Raw genomic sequence first — 27,821 nt, forward strand, 5'->3', positions numbered from 1 at the left:
CGGAATTCAGTGAAATAGAGAAAGATTGAACGTAAAGCATGCGAGTCTACAACAGGGGCTGCGGAACCGGGGGGGGGGGGGGCTTTAGCTCCCACCTTTTTCCAAAATCGTGTACAAAAACATAAAAATTGCCATCTGATTGCGATTTTTTGCATGGCCAGTCCCCCGTTTTCGACTCAGCCCCCCCCCCCCTTCAAAACTGTTCCCCGGCCCCTATACACGTTTTATCAGTGATAAGGACGAGCAATATTTCATTAATCCATAACTCCAGGAATTATATTTAGGTAGAACTTTAAGATTAAATATATTAAAGTAAAGCAGACCAACGATTGAGCCTTGTGGCACGCCAAATTTATTAAATAATGAATGCGACTTGGCTCTCTTTAACTTGGTCACTTGTTGTCGATCACTAAAATATGATTTGAATGAACCATGGAGCTAATAGCTCCATGAATGAACCAGTAGTCTTATTGCTATACAACACAAGGTAATTCATGAAAAAGTATCTCGATGAGGACTGCCAGCCGAGAGTTAGCTGACCTGTAGGTTTTCCTTAATTTCTTTGCCTTTGAAAACATCTCTTGAATCTTAACTATCGACTGGAATTTTTGTTGACTATATTCATGATTTTGATATTATATAGAACAACTGATGTATTATTGTAGACCCATCTCCCCCTCATCGTCGTTTTAATAGAACAGCTGGGTTACTTTTCTTTGCTGGTCAGCCATGATCCCAGAACCATTGACAAAAGATGATGTTTTTATATAAAAGAATAATTCTCCAGCTCGTGTGATAAAAAAAATATAGTGGTTCTAAATTGTTGGAACAGTATATTTTTCTGAAATAATGTTGGCCTAGATATAGGATGTCGAATTGTATATCTCTATTTAAGGTAAAATTATCACCATCCTAGGAAAAAATGTGTGACATTCTTAATCAATTGTTAATTTTAAAAATGTCATAGTGACGTAACAATGCTTCCATTTTCTATCTTATCATAATTATGTTATTTGTTAAAATGTCAACTTAATTCATGTTGTGGTTTTTATAGGCCTACATACATTAATAAAAAGTGACCAATTCAAAGCACACTTAAAAAAAAAGAACTGGAGAATAAACATTTGATTCAACCCCCCCCCCCCCTCTCACACGTGAAACATTGAAAAAAAAATTGCGGCATTAAATAAAAAAAAAAGGGTAATTTCTTGAATGGATTACTGATTTGCATTATAACTACTCTTCAATACTTAAAGGGATGGTCCGGGCTGAAAGTATTTATAGTTTGATAAATAGAGTAGAATTCACTGAGCAAAATGCCAAAAATTTCATCAAAATCGGATAACAAATAACAAAGTTATTGAATTTTAAAATTTAGCAATATTTTGTGAAAACAGTCGTCATGAATATTCATTAGGTGGGCTGATGATGTCACATCCCTGCTTGTTCTTTTGTATTTTATCATATGAAATTAGGTTTTTTCAAATTTTTTCCTCCAAGAACTAGAAAAATTGGATTGACAACTGATTTAGTGGATTAGATATTTATTGCTGCAACTTATTTTATTATAAGGGAGACATACTATTCACACAAGTATGAAATAATGAAAAAAAAAAATGATTTTATGTAATAACATAAGAAAAAGGAAAGTGGGGATGTGACGTCATCAGCCCACCTAATGAATATTCATGACGAATGTTTTTCACAAAATATTGCTTAACTTTAAACTTCAATAACTTTATTATTTGTTATCCGATTTTGATGAAATTTGGGGCATTTTGCTCAGTGAATTCTACTCTATGTATTAAAATATAAATATTTTCAGCCCGGACCATCCCTTTAAGTTGTTCTGGGTGCTCAGATGTGCATTTTGCATTTTGGTGTCCCCCCCCCCCCTTATAGACGAGAAACACAATTTTTGCCCCTAAGTCAGTATGATAATTGTTTTTCTGCTCTGATTTTAGTTCTGTGTATTTGGTTTATTCCAATTATGAAGGGACTTTCTTCTTAAAAAGACCATTTCTAATAGTAATTTTCAACAAAAAGATGATTAACTGATTGCAGGGCCAAAATAAGCATGTCACAAAGTGGGCCCCTTATTTATGGAAATACCAATTTACGCATGGGTGACCATGAAAGTGCTGATATTGCTTTTCGCATTAATTTACTTTTTACATTGTTATTGAATGAAACCATTCCTTTCGGAAACTGTTCCAAATGGGTGGAGAAAGAAAAATCCAGAATGAAATAGAATAGAAACATGTTAATGATTATGCTTTTATACATGATATTGTCATTTGAAATTTACCCCTCTCCGAAACTAAGCGCCCCGTTTATTTCCCCACGCACCCTCAAGTTTGAATATCACTTAATTTGGGTTAGTTTTCTTCATTCAGGTTCACAATCATGTTCCTGATGGAAAATAAGTGCAGAAACATACAAAAGAAATGAGAATTGAAATTCAAGAGTGTAGGCCTATTAAAGGGAAATAAGCATGAAAACCGAAAAGAGTCATAAAAATTGCTCATTTTCAAGTCATTTTTTCAAAAATTTTCAGCTCACGCTTCGTGCTCGCATTATAATCTAGTCCTTACGATGTATCTTATTACAAGAATACTTTCTAGTACCTTTTTTCTATTGTTATATATTATGTATACATTTTACAACAATATTTATTAATGCTTAGGCCTATCTATAAAAAATTGTATTAAAAATATTATTTTTGTATTGAGTTATTGATGTTTTAAAATGTGAAATGTTGATATGAATAAACCTTGAACCTTATACTTAAAACTACGGTCTAAGAACTGCCCCCCCCCCCATTGGCGTAGACTAAAGAAGGAGAAAATAATTACAATACAATATAGGCCTACAGCGCATTCCATTAATATTTCAATGTGCTAACCATTAAAAACATGACAAAATCTATTACGGTAGTGTATTAAAAAAAGTCAAAGTTTTTGCTCGTTTGCTACGCTCGCATGTTTTTAAACAAAATAAAATTTGCCCCTTTAGCCATGTCCATCACCTAAAAATGTACAAATTGTAGACTCGTAAAGCGTACTGACCCCCCCCCCCCCAGTTAAACTAAAAGGAAAAAAATCTCTCACAGAGAACTATTGTGTCAGTCATCCCCCTCCCAAACCATGACCGATCGACACCCACGACTGCAGGATTATTAAAGCAAAACTTTATAATTTAAATGATATATATAAAAAACAAAAATATAAAAAAACGGGGAGGGGAGGCGGGGCTTGATTGCATCGAGGAGATTTCGCTACGCCACGAACATCGATACACGGGTAACTCCTCCATTATGCCGTACATGAGATGATTTATGCCTAAATCTAAAAATGCCAGTTTTCTATTAAAAATGTATAGGTGATTTTATTAGTGGGACATCGATCGTTTCAACCCCCCCCCCCCCATGAGTTTTGCACTGACACTTGTCTATGAATTCAGACCAATTTAAATGATAAATCTTGAAATTCAAACCCACTTTTTTTCCCTCCAGAACGACATTTTAGAGATTACATTTAAACAAAAAAAATCCTCATTGGGTCTTAAGGAAAATCATGCATTTGTCCACCGCACCGTGTCCACGTCTCGGATATTTTTGGTCGCTATCATATACGTGTATACACGTCCGGGGCGGTAGACTACCACGACAGCTGCACGCTTAACCCTTCGCTAAAATTTTAATACTGGGGAATTTCCCACCGCGTGCAGCGTGCATGGCGCGTGGATAAATGCACATTATTCATATCGATCGATCTGTATGGAGCTGGAGGTTGGAATGTGATTTGAACTTGAATTTTGTCAAGCCGGGACTGTCATTTCGGGGTAAGATCAAGAGAAACATATGTATTCTAAAAGTAAGCCATTAAAGATAATCACAAAGTCACCAGGCAATGTTTATGGGATGTTTAGTTACTTTCGTATTTCATTTAGCTTTCCTGTCTGTGTCTGTCTCGACTCCTGCGGCTGCGGCGACACCGCACCGCAGCCTGCCAAAGTCACGTACGTGCATAGCGCCAACTTAATGTGTTCCGCCATCTTGCTTGTTGGTTGCCGGTAAAATGCGCATTTTCAGATTTTTTAACGCTCAGTTATTATCCATGACTGAAACATTGACCAATCAAAAACTAAGATTCTATAAGAAATATGAATATTCATATACGAAAGTATAAACATAGATAATTCAGTTTTATGTGAAATTTAAACCCAATACTTCAAAATATGGTTAGTTTTATGTCTCTAAAATGACCCTTAAAACCAGAATTTTATTACTAAAAAATAAAGGTTTTCCCAAGTTGCCATGGTAACGCGGTCTGAGATATAAAAGCTTAGCAAACACTTCATTTCAGTGATCGAGGATGTATTTGTTCACGGTATACGTCTACATAAATTATAACATTTTTTTCCAGACCATGGATGAACTTTCAAAAAGAGACATTTTAGGCAAGTTTTTACGATTTCCGGCAATTTTCTGACACAGGCACTTTGAAGAGGTAATTTTTACAGAATTAGAAGAAGACATCATGGATTTTCCTAATGATCACGACGGATATGCAACTTACTTGTAAACAAATCAAACAAAGTCTATGATACATTTTAGATAATGCAAAAAGAGACATTCAAGTCTCTGATTGAGAGCCGCAGATTGAACATTCGCACGGCGCAATGGTAGCGTTTTCGCCGAATTCGTCGGGGCGAAAACTCCAAGCGAGCCGTACCACTCACCAGTCCCGAACGCTGCGCTGTATGTTTGATGATTTATCTGGTGCCATTTCGTGCTTATAAATTTGTTTTTTCTACAATGCCACTATCTCATTAAAATTGTTTGTCATGATAACATTGGAAATATTATCGTTTAATGGCCCGAAGGATCGACTGTAATAAAATATACTTTGAAATATTGTCAGAGAGTGATATTTAGTTAGGTGATGTTTATGGTCAGAATTTAGTCATGGCTTCGGGTGAACTTACGCGAACGCGGTCACTTGCTCACGGGGCGAGTCGGCCTGGCCCTTTGGTGGAAGGCCGTTAGGCAACGTGCAGTGCAGCTAGAGCAGAGTTGGGGAGTTATACTTATAGGTATAAAAATACTTTGAAATAAGTAATCTGCAAATATTTTTGTCTTATCCCTTTGGATTACTTAGATAAGAAATTCAAATTCTCAAAGTTTAAATCAAATTTTAGACAGTGACAACAAAGAGTGGTGCTGTATGGGGGGGGGGTCTTGCATGCCCCCAATTCACGAACAAGAAAAAAAAAAGGAAAAGGTAAGAGAATCTTGCGAAATTGTTCAATTGGATTTTTGTAACGTACCAAAAGTCAAAATTATGCTTATGTCGCTTGCTTGCAACTATATATTTTATAAATTTTGCCTGATCGATACGCCATATCGTAGTACCCTCAATTATTTTCACTTGTTACGCCGCTGACATGACTGATATAACATCTACGACTACTAGTTTATGATAACATTATTTGGTTGCGGGATCAAAGCATCAGCTATAGCTAAACATTTATACTTTATGCCTGTTCAACTTCCAATACAGGTTTAGGCCTGTATTTATGAGATGTTAAGATCTATGGGTGCCTTTATTATTTTCAATTTCAATTGAAACAATTATTAATTATGTATTAATTTAGTATTAACCTCGATGATACATTTTATTGTGTTAAATCGTACAATTTTTGTTGTATTAAGCCCCTTAGGCCTTATTAAGCCCTTTTAAAAACATGCTCAGTAGCAGACCCCCCCCCCCATATATAAAGACAATAGAAGTGTATATAGAATTAATTGAACCCCCCCCCCTATTGAGGACAAAATGAAAAAAAATACTCAAAATAATCGACCGCCCCCCCCCCCCTTTGACGAGGCAGCTGTCGGTGGCCTGATGTCTTCATTGACTTCTTTTTGCTTGTAAAAATAATATTAAAGAAATAGGGGCTACTCTAAGTGTCCCCTATGAAAATTGATTTGGATCTGCAAGTGCATGAGGCTGCGCCCCCTCCAACGTCATAGCTACCCCATATCTTTAGGTTCTAGCTCTCATATTTTTCAGCTCCCTGATTTTTTGGAAGAAAAAAAAAACGAGGCGAAAGAAAAGAGTGAAATAAATGAAATACGATTAATAAAAATTTGAGTTGTTTGAAAGAATTATACTTATCAGAGAAACTAAATTAAATTCTACATCCATGAAGAATAACAGCAATCTTGATAAATTCTGTTTTTTTTTCAAAATCAGAACCAATCAACCTTTTTCTGATTATTCTGTCACTTTCCATATTTTGGAGAAAAAAATAAAAGTGTTCATCGACGCCCTGTACTGCATGATGAAACTGTTTTCCCCACTCGGCCCTCGTAACCCCCCCCCCCCCTCTCTCTCTCTGTCCCTCCCCCCCCCCCACCACAATGCCCCTTGCTCATTTCTCTTATCTCACCTTGACCTTAATTAATTAATCTTAACTATTTGGCGGTACAGTCAAACGTGACTGGTCGCCATCATAGTTTCATCCCCAACAAACAAGGAACAAACAATAACAATTCTGTTTTTCGACCCAACATCATTCCTTTCAATACGCGTAAGGCTATACGTGGGCATGCACAAACAACGTGGGTTAACAAAAACTGACCCGCGTTTGGACTGAAATTGTGATTAAAATAAAAATGTTATAAATATGAAAAAAATATGTGTATAATGAAGGATATTTGATAAACGGAAAAACATAAATCGCTAATTCATAAAAATGCTGGAAAAGATTTGACAGAGGTTTTTAACAACGGTAGTCAAGGGGAATTAGTGTATGGGTGAATGGCGTTCGAGCTTTAGCCGAGCGTTAGCCGGTGAGGGCGCGGGCCAAATCTGCCTGAATCTGGCAATATGGCGTCGTCCATTAAGCTGACGTTAGCCAGCGGCGACTGCACGTACGTGAAGTGTGGCTACTCCTGCCTGAATTGGGTATCTAGCTCGATCCCCCACCTGCCCAGGGTGACCAGATTTCACAAAATGATATACGGGATAATCGCCCGGGGGGGCCACTTACATTGACGAGTGGATACCATGCGCGACCAAAAAAACACGTAAAAAGGATGTCCTTTTCACGATAGGGCACGTTACGTACGTCACGTGATAAGGGTGTCAAAAACACAAAAATAATGAAAAAAGGGTGTCTATTTCGCTAGGAAAATTACGTGTTTAGGGTCGAATTTGCGGGAATGATAAAACAAAATTAAAATGTTTTATTAAGGATGTCCATTTTGCCCCAACAATTCGTGTTTAGAGTCCGATTTGCGCGAGGTGTAGAAGGTGGGGTCGTACTAAACCAAATAAGGTAAAGCCGACGACCGAAGGACCTGTAACAATAAAACATTCCTGTACTTGTTTAGGGGTTCATTTCAGGGAATATTTGCCAAGCTTATCGTTTTGTTTCCAATACTTGTTAAGGGTAGGGTTTCACACGCCAATACTTGTTAAGGGGTGCATTTTCAGAATATGGAAATTACGTGTTTAGGGTGCTTTTCGAGACCCTATGGTCGCGCATGGTATCCACTCGTGAATGGAAGTGGCCCCCCCGGGGACAATCGACAAAGCACGATGCCCGAGCCAGGTCTTAATTTTTAAAAAATCAACAAAGAAGGGTTCACAATGTTAGACTTGTGAAAAAATATAAAGAATTGGAAGGGAGGGTGAACAAAAGAATGAAGGAGAGAATAAAAGACAAAAGAAAAGAGATGAACATGATGAATCAAGAAATGAAGGAAAAAATAAAAGAATGTTAGAATGAAAGAAAGAATAAACGAGAGAAAATGTTTCCGTCATTATTTGAAATGAATAAAGAAAAAAAGAAAGAAAAAGAAATGAAGGAAGGGAAGATGAATAAATGTGTGAAAAATAAGGGAGAGAAAGGAAAAAAGAAAGTAAGAAAGGAGGAGGAAATAAAGAATGACAGAAAAAAAATATTTCCTTCATTCTTTGAAAGAAAGAAAGAAACAAAGATAGAAACAAAGAAAGAAAGCAGAAAAACAGGAAGGGAGGAAGGAAGGAATTAAGGAAGATAGGAAGGAAGGCAAAAAAAAGAATTACTAGAAGAAGGAAAAAATAAAATAAAGAATGAAAGGAAGGATGAAAGAGAGGGATCGAGGAAATAATGAAGGGAGGAGAGAATTTTAAAAAATAATTGAAGGAGAGAAAGAACAAAAAGAAATAGTAAAGGAAGGGAGAAGGAAGCAAAGAAAAGTTTAAGGAAAGAAAAAATGAAGGAAATAAAGAAGGAAATTGAAAAATAAAAGAAGGAAAGTAAGACAAAGAAGGCAAGAAAGAAAAACAAACAGGGATCAGGAAAGGAAGATAGAAAATAAAGATAGATGGAACAAAAAAGGGCAAACAGGAAGGAAAAAGAAAGAAGGATAGAAAAGAAAGAAAAAGAAAGAAAAAAAGAAAAAGAAAGAAGAAAAAGTTCAAACTTCAAGCAAACAAAAAAATCCAATCATCTAACAAAAATCTTCTTCTTCTTCTTCTTCTGGAAACAGTACAGTCCACCGTCTGGTGTATTGTCGTACTGGTGAAGTGCAGCATGCAAGTGTATGTCCATTATTCGATAAAAAATTGCTTACAGCGTGCAAGTAAAAACAACCACCGTTATTAACGGAGCTGGGTCTTTTGTACCTCTTGTTTAAAGATGTGTAGATATATCATGATTATATATTTGGTGCTTTTTCAAAATATATTTAAAAAAACTAGAAAATTTTAGAAATGAATAAAATTTGGTAGTGAAACATTGTCAAACTAAAAAATTAGACGAAACATCGCGGCATCATACCCAGGGATCTCTCCCATCCCATTTCAAGTTCGCACCGTTCACAACAAGACTCAACAACTAGATCTTGTTATGAAAACTCAATAACTTGTTCCTCCTATTACATCACCAAATCAGTAATCTGAGAATCCATAATATGATTATAAAAATTTCCCGCCGATTTTTAGATTATTTTGCTGGAAAAACTGTTTATCATGTGAGATTGTTTGCACCATTGAGACACCATTGAGAATCTGCCCCGATCCTACATGCCTATACGTATAGTAGCCTGCCGTACACAAGAGGAGGCCAGTTCGTTTGCAACGCATTGGGTTAGCAAGAAAATAACCGCAGAACTTGCAAAAGTTTACAGTTAATCTTATTGCTGTCTCTGCTTCATCATAGAGTTATTTGATGAAAATTTGTCACTTTCAAATGTTATAACTATATTTGGTTCAAAATTCTGAAATACGGGACAAAGGAGCAAAATATGGGACGATCCCGGGAAATACGGGACGTCTGGTCACCCTGAACTTGCCAGCTTCCTCGAGTACAGGTGTAAAAACTTTGTAAAAACGTATCACTGCACCAAGCCCCCGAAGCTACCGCCATTTTGTTTAATCCATTAGAAGCTAAAATAAGCCCTCATTAATATTAATTTCGTACGATGCTCCCTCGTCAACTGTGGCTTTGTACGTGTATTAGACAATACGCACATCAGCGCAATGACAAAGGTCAACTTGGCAAATTCATTAATGTATTCATTTTGTTACGCGCTCGTGACGCGAAGGATTCAGCGAATCAAGCAAGCGCAAATCTGAGACGATACGTTGCGCTCTATAAAGTATCGATATCACAATCGATATCACTTAAAAACAAAGCATTGTTTGTATTGCGTCTTATAGGCCTTTGCCAATTCCAAAAGGGGAAGATGAAAAGAATAGATCAAGTCGTGATTAGGTAAAGAGGTCTCTAGTGCTTTTGCCATCCCTAAATTGTCACATATTAAGATATACAGCAATCTTAGTTTTTAACAAATGTAAAGAATCTCAACTCTAAATTATAGCCGGCAGAGGCCGCGGAAAGATCAAAGGGGCTGTTGTATACTGACCTAAAAGTTTTTTTTTTTGGGGGGGGCGGGGGTGGGGGCAAAACATGGTTATTAAAATTTGATGGTAATTTTCACTGGTTGAGACTATGGTTACTGAAAAAAATAACTGTCACCACTTAAAGAGTACATTTCTTGTTAGAAACAAATTTCGAGAAGCAAAAAAAAAAATCTTCATGGATCCCCGTGCGTTCTTTCTTCATCTGGCGTCCGTTTCATAATGAATTACAGCTATTTAAAAACATTGCAATTATTGTGATTACCGTGGTAACCTTGATTATGATTGGTTGGTTATACCATCGTAGTTACCATACATGTAACTCATGATGAAACGGGCCCCAGTTTATCATGTTTAATACGTTTCCTGTCCCCTTTATTCTGCAGCATTTCTTACTCTGTTTTTTTTCATTTAATCATTTTCCCACTCAAAATTCTTTTGTGCCGCCTTTCTCCTACATATGTAGAGCACATTTTCAAAAGGGGTTAGGTCCATTTTTCATCAAACTTGATTTTTATGTCTTAATGTATAGATTTTTAGTAGCTATATAAGATGATACCATAGAAAAGTTGAAATTCCTATTAAAAAGTGAAATTGAACTAATATGGCAAAGAAAATCACCCTTTTTTCAAAAGGGGTTAGGTCCATTTCAGTTTAGTTGCAAAAGGGGTTAGGTCCACACAGACTTTTTTGGAAAATAATATCTACAAAAATATGAAGACAAGTAGATTTCTTTTATACCCAATTTTATGTTCTCATGGTAGGGTATCATGAAAATTCAGTTTCGCATAAGAATATTGCAATGTGGGAGAATTAAAAAAAAATTATTTTCTGGGAGTGGACCTAACCCCTTTTGCAACAGAAACTCTTCTGTTAGAACTCATTTGTCAAAGGGGTTAGGTCCATTTTTCATATATTTTATTGTTTTCTGTCTCTAAACCTCTAAATTTTCAGTCACTCTGATGATACCAAAGGAAATTTGAAATTCAAATGAAAACGTGAATGGAAGTGGCAAAAAAAAATCACTTTTTTAATCAAAAGAGATTGGATTCACTTCAATTTACTTGCAAAAGGGGTTAGGTACACAATGATATTTTTTTTAAGTATATAGAAAAAATTGAAGACAGGTAGATTTCTTTTATACCCAATTTTATGTTCACTGTTCACATGATAGAGTTGTACATCATGACAATTTAGTTTCTCATAAGAATATTGCAATAAGTGAGAATAAAAACTTGGTTTTTCTCGGAATGGTCCTAACCCCTTTTGCAACTAAACTCTTCATATATTTCCTTCTTCTTTTCCCACTTGTTATCTGTCTCCTGGTTTCCATAAATCTCGTCTTATTTCTCCTCCACCCCTTTTGTTCCTACTTCCCACATTCTAGCTCTCTTACCACCCCCTCTAAATTATATCTTCATATGTGCCCCTCCATTTCTTTCTCATCTCTTTTCAACCCACTTCTCATCACTCTTTCCCTCTCTCGATCTTCATCTCATTTTCAATTTTGCCAATTCCAAATCCCTTTCATTTTAGCTCTGTACAAATACTATATGAACACAAATGAAAGACATAAAGGAATTCTCTGGTTAGTGGTGAATTTTATTAATTAGCCATAAAAAAATATCACATTATCAGAGGATTAAGCTTTACCTTTTTCTTAAGCGTATGTTAATACTTTGAACCAAAAGAATTTTTTTGTATGCTGGGGCAGCAATCCTGGGGGGGGGGGGGGGCACAGTTCCCCCTACTTCTTGAAGCACTGAAAAGTGCCTTTTTATGCAAGAAAAATGCCCCCTCACGAACGTGTACTGTGTCCCTTTCACCTGACGAGAACCTGTTTTAGGTGTTACCAAGTGCTCTTCCTTGTATGCAATTTTTTAACCCAAAAATGCCCCCCCCCCCCCGGAACGTGTTCTGTGCCCTTTCATCTGAGGGCCCGTTTCATGTGTTAAAAGAGTGCCCCCTTGCCTTCTTGTAAGTGCCCTTTCTCGAATCACTGCCCCCTTTTACCCAAGAAAAGTGCTCCTAAAGAACTTGTTCTGTGCCCCTTTCACCTGAGAAGGACCCGTTTTATGGTCACCATGACGATTGCCCTTTGAAACAAGAAAACAATATTCTCATTTCGATAATATACTTATGAAGGAAATCCTTTGTGCATTAAGTTTAATAATTCATGAGTGGGGTATATAAGCAGTTTCGTACAGATGGAGGGGGGCTTGAAGGACTCTTGCCCCCCCCCCCCCCCAAAAAAAAAAAAAAATCACGACCAAGAAAAAAAGAGAAAAGGAAAGAAAAGGGTGAAATATATCATTCTGAATATTTTAGATTTTCTTTTTAAAAATGTCAAAATTTTGCTCGCTCGCAACTTCTTTAAAATTTCATGTAATACAGCATTTTCCCTATGCCCCCCCCCCCCCACTTTCAACTTCACTCCGCCGCTCCTATTTGTATGTTTATAGCTTCTCCTTTTGCAACCAGTTTTAATGAAAATCAACAAGAAATTTCATACTTCATGAATTTGGGGTTGTGATAATAATTATTTTTTTGTGAAAAATTGGACTTGGAAAAAAAAACATTTTCCATCTTCATCAAGTGGTTCCTAAGTCAGACTCTTCAATGTTGAATTGTTGGATTTCTTGAATGAAAACATCTGTTACACCTGGCCTGCAGATTGAAAAAATAGAGAAAGAAAATCAATGAATTTAAATTAAAATTGTCGTGATTTATGAAACTCAAATGTTTTAAGAAAAGTGAGACTATACATATATATGTTTCTTCAACACATAACAGGAAATCTTACTTCTACTAATTATAAACTTGTACTTCTATAAAGCATATCACTTAAACCTGTTCTATGCAGTTTACATACCACTCTCCATTATCACTACATGTACTCTATGAAAAAATGCCAGAGATTTCTCATAAATATGAATATGAATCAACATATGTAAATTATATAAATAGTCAGAATTAAAGTTGATATGTTTTTTGCACAGAATATTTTGATCTGTGATTAAAAACGACACTAACTATAATCTAAAAACAAAATTGAAATGGGTTTTTCAAAGGCAGGTCTATTTGTTGCCAAAAAAATGTGAACAACCTCCATTATTAAAAATATTCACTAATTAACTCACTCATATAACTGCTGTAGGTTGTATTTCTCTTTGTGGTCTAGTCGCTGTTCTATTAGGCCTACTTCACCAATTATTTATCATCATCAATCACCTCCATGAAAATTGTAAAACTGCATCATCCTATTGGACAAAATGTAAAATAACAAGATTTTAAAAAAATGTTAATCTACAAATATGAAATATGAATATCACACTAAAGAATGCATAAAATGAATTTGGTAAAATATGAAAAATAAATATTGCTTTGTTTATAAACAAATAGGAAATAAAAAGGCCATTTAATTACTAGTAGATCAAGGACATGACCTTATTTTATAAATTTGCCCAAGGTACATAACTTTTGGCATTGGTTCTATTTTAGACTCGAGAGCCTGTATATTTAAGAAGTGTACATTCATTACAGATCCTACCTCTTTGTGGCTCAGATTATTTTTATTTAATGTAAACATGGTTAACATTCAATGCATGTAATGTATCTGTAATTTTGTATGGGTTAGTTTAAGTTTTATACCTGGATGAGAATCTGCAAAATGATGCATGCACTTATGATCATCATCTTGAACCATATAGGTAGACCTCTACTGTTTTTCTTGTTCTTCAAACTTAACCTGTTTGTGAAAGGAGAGAACAATAATAAGAAGTGATCTTTTTCATGGCCGTATAGGGGGAGGGGTTTGGGTAAGAGCTGAAATGTGAAAACCTTCATCAAAAAGAGAATTGCATGACATCCTTCAATTTTACTTTAGAAAATGCATTTAACGGCCCTAGGTAATATTGGTCGCTTCTGGCCCTCGCTTTCTGAATTTTAGGTTTCTCTAAATTTTTACACATGTCTGCCCCCCCCCCCAAAAAAAAAAATCTGGATCTTTTTATTTCCGAATCTTATTTCATTAGATTTTAACATAATTTCATAATCTCATGCACTAGGTCTAGATCTATTTGTAAGAAAGTATAGATCTAGTCCAACGAGACTCAATGCTGTCGCACAGCATTGAGTCTCGTTCATGTATCTAAATTAGGTCTAGATCTAGACTAACGATGGACTCACGATCTATCTAGACCAAGAAAGTAAAGATTCGGTTCTAAACCCTATATCGGTTTAGAAATTTTTGATGTCTGACTTTGACTTTTATTCCTGGCTAAGACTTCATTGCCATTATTGACCGAGAGTAGATCTAGATCTAGTCCGACTCCTTGGTCCACTGACAGTCATACACTCATACTCGTACATGTAAATGGAGTCGTTTAGGCCCAGACCTAGATCTAGGCCTAAATTACAGACCTAGTCCTAGATCAGAAGCCCTGGGGGTAAGTATCGAGGGTTGGGAAAGTATAAGTTAGACTAGATTTTAATTAGGTAGGCCTAGCTCTTGATAGCATCAATGCATAAATAAAAGTAAAGTACGGTACGGTAGCCTAGATCTAAGTATAATTTATAAAGTAAGTAGGGCATAGGATTAAGAAGATTTAGGTCATAGATGTATTGATAATAAGACAAACATGCAAAGCAGCATGTTATTTCTAAGACCGAGTCTATATATTTATGAATAACATTAACAATAAGAGTTAAAATGGTGGGGGCTAAATGCAGAAGCCTGAAGTTATGCAAAATAAATTTGATATCTGAAACAAAGTGAGGCCTGACACAATGACAGGCGTATTTTCATCCACACTCCGCTTCACAGTTTATTCCTGACTGAGTCTCGATCTACTGAAGATAGATGCAGATCTCCCTGTAGATCTAACGTTACAGTGTACAAAAAGAAGCCTCATTCTTCTTGTTTTAATCAATCGTGGGTTGGTCCTTGTTTGAGGTGAACCAAACCAGCCCGATTATCTCTCGATTCCCAGCCGGCTAGGAGCCCGTACAAAATACACTGCAAGCAACATACAGGCTGCACTGGGCGACGATGACAATCTAACTTCAATTTCAAAGACCAAATTCTGCTTTCCTTTAACAGAAGAATGATAGCAAACTCTCTAATTTGTTAAAGAAATAACCTAAGATCACAAAATACAGTGTGAAATGTGTAAATAATCCACTGAATTAATGTGGTTATATCAATTTATACGTACTCACCGGAGTGTTCGTACGTCCATTTTGTGTGTGGAAAGAAAAGTTTCAGAATGAATAAATTAGATGACGTAATGAGGTCAAATGAATAATTATTTCTGTAACACGATCCCACTAGTATCGATGACAAAGAATCGGGGAAATCGCGTATTAATGACGCTCTTAGCCAATGAAAAGGCCGGATTATGAATATCTTCATGCTCATGAATGTCAATGAGGGCTTATTTTTGTCTTCAAATGATCGCGGTAGGCGGAGCCTAATCTCGTTTGTTTTGTGCTGAACGCGCACGCAGCTTTCGGTCTAGTAATATATTATAAGGTCTTTGCACTGCACACTCTCTAGCGCGCGCTTAGCACTGGCACTGCACTCCAGCCCACTCACACGTATTGCGAGGTTAGTATTAGTATACTAACCTCGCACCACGAACCGCGTTTGGCAGTGGATTTCTAACTAGTGGGTCGCGCGTGCTGGGATCTCACTTCTTGGGTCCACAACACACGACTTCTATGGCTTGAATTTTCTGTGCGCGGCGGCATGTAATGAACCCTTGAGTGCACTCCAGCCACGCTACATGCTGCATACAACATTGCCACCAGAACATCTAGGCTAGGTGAGCATGCCCAATTCTCAAGTGATGTTTGTGCAGGCTCCACACTACTTGGAGTGGAGCCTGCACGGGCTACACGAACATCACTTGAGGTTGAGGTAGCCCAATTCCAATGTTCCTCGAAACCGTCAACAAGTTAGATTAATTAATATGAAATTGAAAAGCAGAACTTGTATTGTGTTTTCGAAGACAAAGTAATCCCCACCCACTTTCTCTTCCCACCCCCCCCCCAAAAAAAAATAATCCAGGGGTGAAGGAGGAGCTCCCAGGTCAGGGCTAGTTTGTAGGGCATGATGTTCATGATGGTGTGGTGCTGTTCTTACTCAGCAAGTTGGAGATTATTGGGGGGGGGGGGGCTATTTTATTTCCACATTGCCATTGGGGCAATTTGAGGTTTTTTCTTTCTGTTCAAGGGTTAAACCTCTCTAGATGTATATAGATCCTTTTTTATGGAACAAGCAAAAATTGATTTTCTAAATCTAATCATTCTTGAATGTATTGTCATGACAGATCTTGGGGCAACTCCATTGCCCCAAAGGTACCTCCCCAAAGCATTCAATTTGTCCTCATGTCCCCTTTTTGTTCCTTTTGTACATAAATGTGCCCCTCTTCTCTCCCCAGCCCGCCTCTCTCTTTAGTTATCATATTATATTATATTGCCATTTCTGTGTTGTTTATCCAATGTTCTTTCAATTCGTAATGAGGAACCTTAATTTACAAGCATTGCTTCACTTAGGTCTCTTTGTCTTCCTTTAAAATTATTTCTTTTCTGTCTTAAGCTGTATAATGTATTTAAAAACAATGTTTTCTGCATACTCTGTTTTATGTATACCTGTATGTTTTATCATGTACTCTGCTCATTGTTTCATACACACTTATATGTTTGTCATGTATTCAAACTCAAAGTTGGAAGCCAAATAAAATGAACTTATGAACTTATGAACTTATGGGGGCGAATGCATCCGTCACCCTCATATGATGTAAATTAGACAATGCCTATGCTGTGTTGTTTGGATGTTTGAATGTTCAGTTTGCCAATGTGGTAGACTGCTGACTCGTGTTGAAAAAAGTATCATCAGTGCAGTTTGTATTTTTACCAGTAATGTTTTTTTGCTTTGCAGTCGATCATGGACGTAAAACAAGAAATAAAGGAGGATACCTCTAAACCGACACCTGCCGATAATGGATGCGGGCACTCAACAAATAAAGAAGGTATATACATGTACTAAAACACCTGCAGGGATTACTATATTTTGAATTTTGTTAAAACCAAATACAAGCGATTGAGGTTGTATCCAATTAAGTAGGGTATTAATGGTTATTATTCGGCAATCCTGTATTTTAGGGGTTTAAATTATTTTAGGTTGCTAACTTCAGGCGACAGCTCCACTACCGCTGTTAACGGTAGTTCAGTAGTGCGTACGTACGTGCCGGGTATGGCGGGCCGTTAATATTATTTCTTCATTCTATAACCCCCCCCCCCCGCCATGACAAGTAACGCTGATTACCGTTGGTTTGGTATATACCATTATACTCTTCATCCTTCACCCATAAGTGCTCAGATATACCCCCTATAGTATTAATTATTATCCCTATTATGCCCCAAATAATAAAACCCCCTAAAACCAAGGCATGCTGCATGGCATTATATTTCTTCATTGCATACCCCCCCCCCCCCCGGCCCGGCCATGACTAGTCCCAGGTCACGTGACACCCCGACGGCTTTAGGTATACCGTTATTCTAATCTATACCACCCCCCCCCCCCCCCCCCGGCCCCTATATATCGCATGATACCCCATTGGTAAATACAACTTTACATCTACTACATAGCTGTATACTAGTAGTCCTATAATAATGGCATTAACGGCCCACCATACCCGGCACGTATGTACGCACTGTACTACTGAACTACCGTCGGTCGTGGAGCCTGAAGTTAGCAACCTAAAATAATTTAAACCCCTAAAATACAGGATTGCCTATTATTCTCCCTTCTCTGTAATGTAATGTAATTAGACTGGATGGCTCACAATGGGATGCCAGAAATATTTAAACAGTTGGAGCCAACATTGCACAAATTGCAGACAAGTGCAATATTGGTCCTAACAACAGTATTTCTGGTATTCCATGAAATAAAGCCGTCCAATTTAATTGTTATTATCTATCCCCCCCCCCAAAAAAAAAAAAAAAACTGACCGAGAAAATAATGTCACTGATCACAATCAGTTAATATGGCCTCACTTCATGGTCAGTTTGATCATAAAAGTGTGATTGACTTACAGATAGCTCTAAAGCCTCTATGAATATGTTTAGCTTAAAGGAGAATGAAACCCTTGAAACCAGCTGAATCCATATCAAAGAGAAAAATCAAAGAAACATATTGTTGAAAGTTTGAGGAAGATTGAATGAATAATAAGAAAGTTATGAGCATTTGAATATTGAGATCACTAATGCCATGTAGATCCTCCCATTGGCAATGCGACCAAGATCTGTGATGTCACACACGTACAACTCCCTCACTACTTTAGTACTTATTTCACTTATATTCTCACTTGTATAGAGTCTATCACAAGGTGATGTGTTCTCTTTGTGAGAGGACAAGTACAGAGGTTTCACAACATTATATCATTGATTAATTGTTTGTCATATGATTAGAATGAGCAAAAAGATATGTTTTGGGGTATATTTTCAGTGTCCAAAAGGGGAGAGTTGTTCATCTGTGACATCATAGATCTTGGTCGCATTGCCAATTGGAGGATCTCCATAGCATTAGTGATCTTGACATTCAAATGCTCATAACTCTTCTATTGCTAGTCCTATTTTACTCAAACTTTTGTTGATCTTATTCTTTGATTTTTCTGCTTTCACAAAAGCTAACTTGCTCCAAGAGTTTCATTGTCCTTTAACATTGATGCATTTTCATGCATACCCAATAGACTGCTCAGTATGTTACCATATTGAACAGCAAGTTTGTACAGAAGTCGATGGGAATCATGGGATATTTGGGGATTTCGATCCTTTGTTCAATACTCTCTCCTGGGCGAATGATACAGACAAAGATATGTGTTTTTGATGCATTGGTCACTAAAACACTATATAGAAAATATTTTATATAATTGAATTTCAAATATTTCACTAAATTAGACCTGTGCTCAAAGAATGTAAATATCTTAGCTCATGATTGGGTTTTATATAAAGTAATGAATATTGATTATTTTCATAAAAAGAAGGAGAGCCCCGGGGAAAATTATCAGATTTCAAAGAAAAGACAAGTTCACGTTTCTGTCTTTTTCAGATTCTGTTTTGAAAATGTACAAATGGCATGGGGGCCTAAAACACATAGAATTACCTTAATTTACTGATCATCGGTATCCTTGTTTTGTAGGTGATATGAAAATGACCATCAAAGCCGGAGAAGAGAAAACATCACTCCCAGTCTCAATGAAAGCTAAAAACGAGGAGGATTCTAAACAAGTCGATCAAGTTGAAAATCATGGTAATTATGGCATTTTATTCTTGTACAATGATGGTTATTTTTCCCTAACTGCTTAATATATAGAATGATCATTGTTGCTTGAGAAATTGTGTTATATACATAAACAAGTATTTAAACAAACATATATTTATTTTGATTGGGCACCCATCTAAATAAATTTTCATCTAAATTTGTTTTATATTATTTAATCAAACAACACATTCTGTATAATCAGGCGCGGATTCATGCGGTTTTGAGAAACAAAGTTAAAATTTGTAATTTAAAAATGCCATTAAAACAGAGGTGTATCCCCTCTTTTGAAACTGAAGACCCTTTTTTTGTTGCTTGTCAAATTTTTTCGGGTAGGAAATAGCCTTTAGTTGTGGTTTAAAACCTTTTTTTTTCTTTTTGGCTTGTCAAAATTTTCCTCCGAAAAAATTGCCCCCTGTTTTGGAAAATCCTGGATCCGCCCCTGTGTACAATATATCCGCCACATTATAAAGTGTTGTGAGGCATACACATTCTTTATGTCGAATTGAATAAAGAGTATTCCCGTTGTATCTGAACATACATTTATATGTATATCAGGCCATTTTTTGTGTTTTACTGTCGTGGGACTAATTTTCACAACCGATTGCCTAAATCTGCGACATGGGGAATTTTTGGGGCCCTGTTTTAATTTGCCAGGGCTATTGTGAGCATTTTGGGGGAAAATCCAATCACCCAAAGACCCATTGCTGCTTACAGAAGAGTATGCTCCTGACTGGCAAATGTTAAACTTGCAACTCAATAAAATATTTGTTTACTGTGTGACTACATGTATATCAAATTTGTGATTAATAATACATGAGTAGAACCATGGTAATCACCTTCCAACTTTTGTAAATGCAGTTATCACAAATCTTTAATGATGCTTGTTTTAAAACTTACATGTAAGTTGTTGGACAGTGAAATGTGATGTTACCAGAAGTATAATTTTCTCCATCCACAGATGCCATTGTAGGCAACCCTGTACAAAGCGGTCAGGAGACCTCCATGGATGTGTTGCGAAAGAATAACCATCAGTGCTCCTACTGTGATAGAGCATACTCTCGTAAAGGCGCTCTGACTAATCATTTGAAAAAACACACTAAAGGGAAACCCTTTGAGTGTCCTCAATGCGACAAAAGATTTTCCCACTATTTTCAATTTGTCGCACACACAAGATCCCACACTGGCTGGATTCCCTGTACAGTCTGTCAGAAAACATTCCGCATGGAATCCGCACTTGACTTGCACTTCAAACGGCAGCACATGGATTACGAAGATCGACAATTCAAGTGCAGTTATTGTGATAAGAGATTTCCGTATAAGTCTGCGCTGAATATGCATGAAAAGCTCCACACGCGATGGTACGAATGTTCACATTGTGGGAAGAAATACAGACATGAGAGTAGTCTGAAGCGGCACCTTGAAGCCCATGAGGAGGATAGGAAGAAGCCGTTTCAGTGCGATCATTGCTCAAAAGGGTTCTTCAAAGAAGGTTCACTTGTTGCCCATCTGAGAATACACAGCGGGAAGGATGTTGCGCAATGCCCGCATTGTGATAAAAAGTATCTCAACAGGTCGCACCTAAAAGATCACATGATGAAGAAGCATGATTCTAAACGAATTTATTTCAAATGCCCCAGGTGCAATGCAAGCTTTGTTCAGCAGAACGGTCTTGACACTCACATGTTTAAAAAGCACGGTGAAGGAAAGCCTGGCGAAACACGTAGCAGGTGCCATACACCTGCATGTTCGATTTGCAGTGAAGTATTCCCGAGCAGATTCAAACTTGCTGCCCACACGAGGGAAAAACATCTTGATACTAAACCATTCGGGTGTTCCGTTTGTGCAAAGAAATTTGCGAATAAGGCTTACCTTAACAGCCATATGAAATACCACAGTGGGGATAAGCAGCATCAGTGCGACCAGTGTGGTGAGAAATTTTATGAGAAGCAACAGCTGAATAGACATGTAAAGAGACATACGGGAGAGAAGGAGCATCAGTGTTCCGTTTGTGGAATGAGATTCTATGAAAAGCACCGTCTCACCAGTCATGCTAGAACCCACACTGGAGAGAAGCCATATGCTTGCTCACTGTGCGATAAAAGATATGGGCATCCTAGCGACCTGAAATATCATGTACGATCCATCCATAAGCCTACTGGGGAGAAACCCTTCCAGTGCTCACAATGCAACAAAAAGTTTTACTTCCGAAGATTCCTGAAGAGACATGAACAAATACACTCTGAAGACAAACCCTTTCTATGCTCATACTGTGGCAAGACTTTTAGAAAAAGCAGTTATTTGGAGACGCACACGTTGACACATACTGGCGAGAAAGACTATCCATGTACTCTTTGTGATAAGAAATTCAGTTCGAGAGGTCTGCTGAATCGTCACGTGCGAAAGCACACGGGCGAAAAGCCTTATAAGTGTCCAATTTGTGGGAAGGAGTTTGCTCAGCAACCTGCTATGGCGAGTCATCTCAGAGTCCATCGCAATGAGAAAAACCATCATTGTGTGGTTTGCGACAAGAAGTTTTACAGCAGATGCCGTCTTCAAAGTCACATGACGACGCACAATGGGGAAAAACCTCATGTTTGTCTGCTCTGTTGGGCACAGTTCACCCAAAAAGGAAGCCTGAAGGACCATCTGAGAACGCACACAAAGCCGTACAAATGCAACAGTTGTCCCCAAAGATATGCTCAGGAAAAAAGCCTCAATAACCACATTGCAAAAAAGCACACTGCCGAAAAGCCCTACAAATGCCACCTTTGTGGTGAAGGTTTCAATCTCAAAAAGGTTCTGGATCGTCATATCAGAAGGCATGCAAGGCCGTACATATGTGAATCTTGCCCCAGCAGATGTTCCAGCAAGAAAAATCTCAGTCTTCACCGAAGATTAAGACATCCTGGGAGCAAGCCCTATCAATGTTCATCTTGCCAAAAGAGATTTTATGGACTCTCACAACTCAGTAACCACTTGAAAACTCGATGCGGTAAGAATCTCGGTAAAAGCTCAGTTTTGCTCAGAAACTGCGGTACAAAACCTTACAAAGAAGGACAAGAAGAGCCAGAAGGACAAGAAGAGCCAGAAGGACTTGCTGAACCCCCAAATCTCGATGGCATCTTTAAATCTCAATGCTTTATCCGTCTCAGTAAATGTTCGGTCCCACTAAAAAGCTCAAATATCAAGCCTGAAGAAAAACCAGAGGAGTTTGTCGAAGCCCCAACGCTCGTTGCCACCTTGAAATCGCATTGCCCCGTAAAGCTCCGGAAATGTTCCGTTCTGCTCAGAGATGACGAAATGCTTTTGATGTGGACGACATTCTTGAATGAAAGGAAATCATGATTTACTTCCAGAATACATCTGCCTTGTATTCTTGGAAGTATTCTGAAAAAGTCCTTGTGAATGATGTACAATTCAGTTATCACAATCATTAGTTAAAGTAGCTTTAAACTTCTTCCGGTCAAAAGTCCTTTTTACTGGGTCAGTGAACCTTGAACCTGGTTTAGTAAATGTATGCATGGACCTATTACAATAGGTCCATGATGTATGTAAACTTAACTAAGGCTATTTTTTTTGTCTCGCCTGCATAGCAGAGCGAGACTATAGGCGCCGTTTTTCCGACGGCGGCGGCGTCAACATCAAATCTTAACCTAAGGTTAAGTTTTTGAAATGACATCATAACTTAAAAAGTATATGGACCTAGTTCATGAAACTTGGACATACGGTTAATCAAGTATTACTAAACATCCTGCCTGAGTTTCAGGTCACATGACCAAGGTCAAAGGTTATTTAGGGTCAATGAACTTAGACCATGTTGGGAAAATTATTTTCAAAATCTTAACCGAAGGTTAAGTTTTTGAAATGACATCATAACTTTGAAAGTATATGGACCTAGTTCATGAAACTTGGGCATAAAGTTAATCAAGTATTAGTGAACATTCTGCTCGAGTTTCAGGTCACGTGACCAAGGTCAAAGGTCATTTAGGGTCAATGAACTTTGGCCAAGTTGGGGGTATTTGTTGAATTACCATCATAACTTTGAAAATTTATGGATCTAGTTCATGAAACTTGGACATTAGGTTAATCGAGTACCACTGAATATCCTGTGCGAGTTTCAGGTCACATGACCATGGTCAATGGTCATTTAGGGTCAATGAACTTTGGCCGTGTTGGGGGTATTTGTTAAATTACCATCCTAACTCTGAAAGTTTATGGATCTAGTTCATAAAACTTGGACATAAGAGTAATCAAGTATCACTGAACATCCTGTACGAGTTTCAGGTCACATGACCATGGTCAAAGGTCATTAAAGGTCAATGAACTTTGGCCATGTTGGGGGTATTTGTTGAATTACCATCCTAACTCTGAAAGTTTATAGATCTAGTTCATAAAACTTGGGATATAAGAGTAATCAAGTATCACTGAACATCCCCTGTGAGTTTCAGGTCACAAAACCAAGGTCAAAGGTCAGTTAAGGTCAATAAACTTAGGCCATGCTGGGGTAATTGTTGAATTGCCATCATAACTTTGAAAGTTTATGGATAGAGTGAATGAAATGTGGACATGGGTGTAGTTGACAAGTCTTAAGTCACCGTTCAAATGTCATTTATGGTCAATGAAGGTATTATGTCATTATATGAATGGTGTTTTTGTGAATGATTATTTTATAGTAGTTTTCAAAGTTAGCACTGATGCTATATTAAATTGCGTAATGCAGGCGAGACTGCCAGAGGCATTCCACTTGTTTTAATTCTCAGGATAATATTAAAGATACGATACAAACTTGTAACAACTAACTTTTTCATGAAACATACATTTCAAGAACTGACAAATAGATGGTAATTTCAGGCATAAGCCTTATTCTGTTAAACTTTTATAGGTTCTCAGTAATTACAGTGTACATAAGTATTTAATATCTTTATTTTCCTCATTCATTCTGTGTTGGGACTACATCAAAGTGGAAACATGTTTATAAGACGTCTTTTAAACGCATTCAGAATTGATGTTGTGTTTCTGCTTCTTCAGGAACTGTGTTTTTGGAGAAACATTGATCATAATTACATCATTGTGTGATATTAGGAGCATTGTTGGTGACCAGTGTTCAATATGGAACTGTGGAACCATTTTAAACTAGATGTAGCAAAATCCCGATTTTGGCTTAAAATTAGGAAGCAGAAACATTTTCCGTAAGTCATGATTGTCCTTGTTGTTTATACTTATAGACCCTTTGAAATGTCTTTTAATACTGTTCTTTGTTATACTAACTTTTAGCTGTATATTGAACAGCTTATCAAAGTTAACAAATATTGTCTTCTTACAGGACCACATGTGATTGGTCTGCATCTGAAACTACACATGTGGGTCATCGTGATCATAGTCACTCTGATAACTAGAGCGCTCTGTTCAATATATGACCATTTGACTTGGTAAAGTGGAAATGAAGTTTGGACTATCTTGCAAGAAGTTGTGATAGATTCAAATTAGTCTTGAAAAACAATTAATCTCAATTCCTATCTTTTCTTTTTGCAATTTGAGATCAATCTAAGTTTTAATTACTGACAACAATCTTAACACAATTTTTTGTGACCTTTAATGACCTTTATTGTCTTCTGTTGCAAGCCACTGAAATCCTTGCATCTGATTGGCTCAGACCAATTTTAACAGTGAAAATCACTTTTTGTTTCATGAAGCTTTTCCCTGTAGCCATTGGTTACTTTTCATGCCAATTATCATTTTTTTTATAAGTACTTTTCAAGTTGAGTATGTCAGTTGTGGTTAATACTCGTAATTCTAGAGGTTTTCAGTGCATTGACAAGCTAGTTTTTTTTCAGTTTATTTCCAATTCGTTTAATGCCAATTCGTCCAATGGCCGTTTAGTCCATATACTATTTGGTCTAATTGGACGAAGTGTTGAATTGTGCAAAATGAATGAAAATGAAATGGATATTAGACCAACTGGTTATGAGACGAAATGGTCATAGACAAAATGGTGATAGATGAAGTGATGATTGGACCAAATGGTTGTTAGACGAAGTGTTGATGAACGGAATGGCATTAGACTAAATGAAAGTAGACAATGTGGTGAGTGGACGAGTTGGCAATTTACCATTGTTTTTTTGCCAGAATAAAGTATATGGTGGTCACTTGTTATAGTTCATTTGTTTCTTTCAAAATATTTGTACATGGCAGTTCAAAAATAATAAGATATTTAAATAAAACGGACTGTCAACATAATAAACCTAAATTGAAGTGGTTTACATCATTAACATTAAGGAGTAGAATTCCAGAAAAAAGGTTACATGTGATTGACATTTTGAAAGAAAGGGGAGGTCTGAAAGAAGTGTTCGTCTTATCCTGTAGTCTTATCAAGCATGTTATCAAGTTAAAGATCTTATATTGATTGTAAATTCATTGCTACCGTGTGCTCAAGATTTTTTTATCACATATAGTCTCTTTTGATCATTTACGTTTGTACAGTTACCTATTTTCATCCATATTCCTTCCAAAAGACAAAGTTAATTATAGTTTTTTAGTCGAATGAACAAGTTATGGAAAAAGATTCTTTTTTTCCTATACAGAAAAATAGTGAACATATCCATTGTTTTATGTTTTAATATGTTTGCAGACCAATAAGCCGCACAGATCTCATGTGGGTCATGTGTTGTGCAGGGTACATGAATAAATAACGCAACAAATTAAATCTCATGAATGTTGTAATTTCTTTTAAGGCTTTGTCAACCCCCCCCCCACCTCAAAAAAAGAAGAGAAGAAACTATTGAATAATTAGAGAAAACTTGTTAGAGCATCATGCTGAGAATTTCTTCAAAATGGACGTCTAGAAGTTTTTTATGTTTGTGTTTTAGCTTAATTTTCACAAAACATATATATGCACATCGTAGTTGGTATGCACATGAGGGAACTGATGACATCACTCATTCACTCTTTCTTCTTTTCCATGAAATATGATATATTTATTATGATATGAAACTAGGTTTGATTACTCCAAGAACATGTGGAATCGCTATTATAGCGATACAATGAAGAATTCGTATTGCAAAATTTGCACAAATCGAAATAAACTGGATTCTTCATTTCATGATAAAATACAAATAATAATAATAAATAAATGATGATATCATCAACTCTCCCAAATGCATATCACCTCTGTTTTTAAAATGAGGGAAAACTTAAAATATCAGAACTTTCTTATTATACTTCAGATTTGATGAAATCGTTCGTGATAGAGGTATATTTCTTATCTTTCCTTTTTTAGGTGAAATTGCTCTAGGATGAAAGACTGTCATTATGTACAAAAGAAATGTAAATAGGGGAGTGAGAGATAGAGAGACATAAGAGATTGGAAACGGGGAGGGGTGATCTGAGGTGACACAGAAGGGGAAAGAGGAGGGGGTGGCGAAGAGAAGAGAAACGGAGGAGGGAGAGGCTGATAGGAAGGATGGAAGAAGAGAGGAGAGAAACGGGGAGGTAAAGGCTGCGGGTGAGAAGCGGGGAGCGGTGATATAGAGGGAGAGGAGACATAGAGAGAAGAGAAACGGAAAGGATTGACAGAGAGGGGGAGGCTTAGAGGAGGGAGGGACGAAGAGAAAAGGGGAAGGGTGACAGAGAGAGAGAGGCTTAGACATGGATTGACCATCCCCAAATTTTGCTGGGGTTGCGCAATGTGTTAAAAGTGTCCTACGTTCGTCCTGGCAGTGTATCCCAGAGTGTTGACAGTGTTTTCACAGTGTCCTACAGTGTGGTCTACAATGTGACCACAGTCCCAGTGTGTTCACATTGTCCTACAGTGTATCACACATGTTCTCAGTGTTTTATAGTGTGTTCCACAGTATGTTCACAGTGTGTCCCATAATGTGTTCACAGTTTGTACACAGTGGGTCGCACAGTGGTCTCAGTGGGTTCAGTGTTTTTACAGTGTGCCCCAAAATGTGACATCAGTTCCAGTGTTTTCATAGTGTCTTACAGTGTGTGTCCATACTATGTTCTCAGTTTTTTGTCTCATAGTGTGTTCACAGTGTGTTTACAGTCTTACACATTGTGTCCCACAGTGGTCACATTGTGTTTACAGTTCCACGGTGTCTCACAATGTGTTCACAGTGTCCAACAGTGTGTTCACAGTATGTACACAGTGGTCTCAGTGTGTCCATAGTCCCACAGTGTGTCACAGTCTCCTTTAGTGTGTCCTATAATGTGACCACAGTCCCAGTGTTTCCCCAGTGTCCTAAAGTATGTCCACAGTATGTTCTCAGTGCTTTATAGTGTGTCTCACAATGTGTCCACAGTATATACACAGTGTTTTCCAAATTTGTCTCAATGTGTTCACAGTGTTTTCACAGTGTCCTGCAGTGATTTCTACAATGTGACCACAGTCCCAGTGTGTTCAAATTGTCCTACAGTGTATCACACAGTATGTTCTCGGTGTTTTATAGTGTGTCCCACTGTATGTTCACAGTGTGTCGCATAATGTGTTCACAGTTTGTACACAGTGGTCTCAGTGTATTCACAGTATGTACAGTGTATCCCACAGTGGTCCCAGTGTGTTCATAGTCCCACAGTGT

At 37.3% G+C, this 27,821-nt stretch overlaps 1 protein-coding gene and 1 long non-coding RNA gene across 3 annotated transcripts; one reads left to right on the forward strand and one right to left on the reverse strand.

Moving 5' to 3' along the window:
• Nucleotides 1-12,331: 12,331 nt before the first annotated feature.
• Nucleotides 12,332-15,160, reverse strand: LOC135156806 (uncharacterized). 2 transcript variants are annotated; one of them, XR_010295852.1, is made up of 4 exons: nt 15,135-15,160; nt 13,566-13,662; nt 13,055-13,174; nt 12,332-12,581 (listed from the first exon to the last, which is right to left on the reverse strand). It is a non-coding gene; the product is annotated as an uncharacterized LOC135156806 (long non-coding RNA). The 2 variants fall into 2 exon arrangements; XR_010295851.1 differs by lacking the exon at nt 15,135-15,160 and having other exon boundaries at nt 13,566-13,664.
• Nucleotides 15,161-16,837: 1,677 nt separating this feature from the next.
• LOC129277705 (oocyte zinc finger protein XlCOF6-like) lies at nt 16,838-25,945 on the forward strand. Its single transcript, XM_054913854.2, has 3 exons — nt 16,838-16,948; nt 19,120-19,230; nt 20,201-25,945. The coding sequence occupies exons 1-3, from the start codon at nt 16,864-16,866 to the stop codon at nt 22,585-22,587; spliced, it is 2,583 nt and encodes an 860-aa protein (XP_054769829.2). The 5' UTR covers nt 16,838-16,863; the 3' UTR covers nt 22,588-25,945.
• Nucleotides 25,946-27,821: the final 1,876 nt, after the last annotated feature.

The sequence above is a fragment of the Lytechinus pictus genome, chromosome 15 (assembly GCF_037042905.1).
Source record: "Lytechinus pictus isolate F3 Inbred chromosome 15, Lp3.0, whole genome shotgun sequence".
NCBI classification, from domain to species: domain Eukaryota; kingdom Metazoa; phylum Echinodermata; class Echinoidea; order Temnopleuroida; family Toxopneustidae; genus Lytechinus; species Lytechinus pictus.